The 4,841-nt window shown below is 32.3% G+C and overlaps 1 protein-coding gene across 1 annotated transcript; it reads right to left on the bottom strand.

The window, feature by feature from the left end:
- Positions 1-357: 357 nt before the first annotated feature.
- On the bottom strand, positions 358-1,038 carry LOC114411223. The gene has a single exon (XM_028374972.1). The coding sequence runs from the start codon at positions 1,036-1,038 to the stop codon at positions 358-360; it is 681 nt and encodes a 226-aa protein (XP_028230773.1).
- Between the last annotated feature and the right edge of the window lie 3,803 nt (positions 1,039-4,841).

Below are 4,841 nucleotides of genomic sequence, written 5' to 3'. Positions count from 1 at the left end.
GTTTGGAATATCTTAATTCAACCCCTCCTTCTTAAGATATCTGAGGCCACTTGTCTAACAGCTGATAATTGGGCCTGGCCCATGGAGCAGCTGGGTACGGACAAGGAGGAACGACCCACTGCATCCTTGGCCAAGGCCATTGCTGACCTGTAGGCCAGGGGTTGTTCTGGGGCTGCTGCTGTCTACCCCCGCGATTGCTGCCACCGCCACCTTTACCCCCACCACCAGAGCCTCCCTTTCCAGCGCCTGAGTTATCACGACCACCAGTGTTGTTGCGATTCTTTCTAGAATTACCACGGTTTGAATACCATTTTCACCATTATTTGTGCAGCGTGCTGATGAATGATCATACATCTCTTAAGATTTATCCGAGTCACGAACCACCATGGCGGAGGACGAGGTCTGAGCCGCCTTCTTGAGGCCGGATTCTTCGAGAACAAGCATCGACTGCGCTTGATAAAACTGAGGCAAGGGGTCACTTTGACGGATGAGTGTGGCCACTCCCTTGTAGGGTTCAGTGAGACCGGACACCAATTGCAGAACCAACCTACTGTTATCGACTGGAAAGCAAACGTTCTTGAGTTGATCCGACAATGACTTGAGATGTTGACAGTAAGCAGAGACACTTGAAAAGGCCTCCATGGTTGTGTGGGTGAAATCATACTCAAGTGTAATGACACGAGAGTGTTTGTTATCTTGGAATATATCATACAACCTATTCCAAGCCTCCATTGTCGTGGTGTCGGGTTCAAGAATAGTATGTAAAAGATCATGAGAAATGGTGGCATAAATCCATTGTAGAACGGTGGCGTCTAGTGTTAACCAGAGTTCTATCTCCTCCTCCATTGGTGGCGCCTTCTGCTTGCCATCCTGCGGAGGAATTATATGATCAATTACCATATGGGATTGTGTGTGAATTTTGAAAAGTTCAGCCCATGTCGCGTATTGGACATTTTCCATCTCAAGAATGATTGGGACATGACTCTTGATGTTGGATACAGCAAGAGCAGGATGAAAGGTAGATTTTGAGTCAGGCATGGTGATGGAGAAGAAGGGGAGAAGAAGAAGAAAGGGGATGAACGACGCTAGGGCTTGTGTGCGGAAGGCTGAGGAAGGTTAAAAAATCTTTCCCTAAGCAATCTGATACCATGAAAGAAATTGTTTCCTTGAATAATTCATTAAGCACCATTCGCTTATATACAAGATTACAAGCTAAAGATATGGCTAAAGATAAATCTAATAGATATAACAACTATATAAAATCAGAATATATTATCATATCTTCTAACATTTCTAAAATATAATTTGTATAGAAACATAAGAGAAAGAGCATGTGATATTGTATTTTGGTATAAGGAACCTTCCAGGTTTGAGCCTTATACCTAGTGTTTATGAACTTCCACCAAAGAAAAATGTAGTGACTTAATTGTCTTGAACTACATATTCTTTAACCGGACTTTAGTACACAACTCCTACAATATTGGCGTTCAATTAGGTTCTAATTAGTGGTAGCGCGTTACACAGCCTTGTGCTTGTATCTTGTTTCGTGAGTGTCACTTAGAGATTAGCCCATATCTCACAATGGCGACCCCACCACCACACTCACTAGGTGAATCCTCAAAGAGTGGGTTGTGACCCCCACCCCTACAATAATTGTCATCAGATTCATTAAGATGTATTTTTTTTTTTACCAAAAATACACATATATAAATACCTCAACCTTAATATTGCCACAATTTATAATACACCTCATCATAGGAATGAGAAACGGAATAGCTCTGCCAAATTTCATTTTGGTGTACTTTAGTCAACTAACAATTTCATTGTTGCCCGTTGAACTTCATTCATGGGATCACCAATCACACAGAGACGGGTGTCCATTGTTGTAACTAAATAATGAGCTTTAGTCCCATTCCCCTCGACGACTCAAGTACTTGTTGGCACGTCAACTCTTTTGTAAGCGGATCCGCAATATTATTTTCTGACCTGACAAAGTCAAGAGAAATGACATCATGAGAAATCAAATTTCTTATAGACTTATGTCTCACTCTTAAGTGTCTTATTTTTTCATTAAAATTTGCTAGTCACTTTAGATATAGCAATTTGACTATCACAATGCATTGGAATTGGAGGTATACACTTATTCAACAATGACAAATCGCATAATACATTTTTAAGAAATTCAGCCTCACTTGTAGCAATATTTAAAGCAATAATTTTTGCTTTCATGTGAAATAATAATTTGTCTAGTAGATTTTCATGATACTACACAACCAGCTAAAGCAAAGACATAACCACTTGTCAATTTTATTTCATCAAAATCAAAACTTCAATTTTGTATCACTAAATCCCTTAATTACTTTCCAATCTATCAACTGCATGTGCAATATCAGACGGGCCTAGAGAAGTTTGTCAAATGCAACAAAGAACCGATACTTTGAGAATATTTATGTGAAGAAATTTCTTTACTCAAAATTTTCTTTAACTTGATTGATGAGTCATAAGGAGTAGAAACAGGTTTCACATCAAAATAATTAAACTTCTTCAATAGCTTTTCAACATAGTGTGATTGAGTTAAAACCATGCCATCATTTTTCTTTATAAGCTTAATACCCAAAATCACATCTACAGGACCAAGGTCCTTCATATCAAAATTTTTAGACAAGAAAGATTTCACATCATTTATGAATTGCATATTACTACCAAATATCAATATGTCATTCACATACAAACATAAAATGACACATCCACTATCATCAAATTGTTTCACATACACACATTTATCACTATTGTTGATTTGAAAACCATACAAAAGAATAACTTAATTAAACTTTTGTGTCAATGCTTTGGAGCTTGTTTCAAACCATATAAAGATTTAACGATTTATTTTTTAAGGAAAAAGATTTTCAAAGAACGTGACATCTCTAGATTGCATAATAGTAACATTAGAAATTTCAGTCACTTCTGAATTAACAACTAAGAATCTATAAGTAGTATTATGTAAAAAATATCAAACAAAATACAATTAACATTTTTTTCAATTTTCATTTTCTTATTAATAGGGATATTAACCTTTACTAGACACCCCCACACTTTAAGATATTTCAGATTTGATTCTCTTTTTCTCCATAGCTCATAAAGATTTTTTTTAAATTTTTTTATAAGGTACTCTATTAAGAATACGACATGCAAAATATAAAGTTTCACCAAAGTGTTTATTTTATTGTTTTTGTATGTTATATTTTCACAGGCTGCTTATCTTTTATCAATGAGTTATATATAAAGAGATAATCAGTCAACATGTAGCAACAAAATACTTGCAGTAACAATAATAACGTTAAACAATAGAAATTAAAAAACCAAACAACAAACGTCCTGATTTTAAAGACTTGTGTTCACATGATCATTTGACCAAGTAAAAGATAACTTCTTAAGGCAGGAATGAAAGTAGTGAGATGCTTTTAGTTTTTTCACACAAACTAATTCTGAAAGCATTTTATCTTTAAAACCATCATTAATAAAGAAAACATATTTTAATTTTAAATTTCAAATTATAAGAAAATATTTTTTCAAAAATTAATTTAAAATTTAAAGAAATTAAATAATATAAAAAACATTTTTAATAGAACATAATACTTTGTTTTTTCATCCATTAATTTTTCATGCTTACTAGAAAGGAACTCAATCATATTGATGACAAACATTTTTGATAAAACAGACTATGCAAGAAAAAAGTGATAACTTTTCTCTCTAAGATTGTTAGAAAAAAAAATAAAAAATGAAAGAAATAAATAAGAAGAAAAATGCAAAGCCTTTAATTAAATAACAAAATAATAGTAGCAAAATAAATTTAATTGACAGCACATGAATAATGCATTATAACATACAATAAGTACAAGGAAAAATTAAATCAAGGGAAAGAATTAAATAGTCTGGGTTGAGGCACGTAAACACTATCCTTAAAGAGAAAACGCCCTCATTGCATGGGTAAGAGATTCTGATTGCGCTCTTCTCCCAAGACACGACAACTCGTTGGTTCCGATCTTGTGCAGCAAAAAGATCCCTGAACTTTATGAACCTCAATGTTCTTGCTCTCAAAAATAAGTTTTTTATAGGAAAAGAAAGGGAAAAATTTTTTGTTGGGAGAAAAAAATGAGACTGTGTGCTTGTGTCTTTTTTTAGAAAGGAGGAAATATATATATATATATATATATATATATATATATATATATATATATATATATATATATATATATATATATAGACATTTATGTAACAACAAAATATGACCATTAAAAACCAAAACAAACGTAACAAACTAGTTAACTCATTCAAACAAAATCTTAAAAAAATCTAAAATAAATATTTTATTTTATAAAATAGAATTAATATAATTAATATATATTTATAAATTTTAAATTAAAACACAAATATTTACCACATAAAATGTGAATAGCAGAAGTTGAGTATAATTATTCACCCTTAAAGAATGTTGAGTGGTAACTGTCAACTATAGTGACTCCATTTTAAAATTACGCATTTAAGGTTGTGTAGCACATTATAAATACTAATTTAAAAAATTGGATCTACACGTTCAATTTTTTTCACATGTTCGTAACACACTGTTTGAAATATTATAGAGCATACTAGTGATTTATTTATTTATTTGTAGGAATCAAATTTTGGTATCAAAGAATTGATGATACTAATTTATGTGTATTACTCAACCAACTGTTTCCTTATTAGAACATACTGTGAATTATATATATATATATATATATATATATATATATATATATATATATATATATTTGTTTAAAAAATGTGCAATTATAAATTTG

The sequence above is a fragment of the Glycine soja genome, chromosome 5 (assembly GCF_004193775.1).
Source record: "Glycine soja cultivar W05 chromosome 5, ASM419377v2, whole genome shotgun sequence".
Lineage (NCBI taxonomy): Eukaryota > Viridiplantae > Streptophyta > Magnoliopsida > Fabales > Fabaceae > Glycine > Glycine soja.
The sequence above is the reverse complement of the archived record's forward strand: the minus strand, read 5'-3'. Positions and strand labels throughout refer to the sequence as shown.

Coding starts and splice junctions, on each gene's coding strand:
- LOC114411223 (XM_028374972.1), bottom strand. CDS start 1,038: ATGCCTGACTCAAAATCTACCTTTCATCCTGCTCTTGCTGTATCCAAC.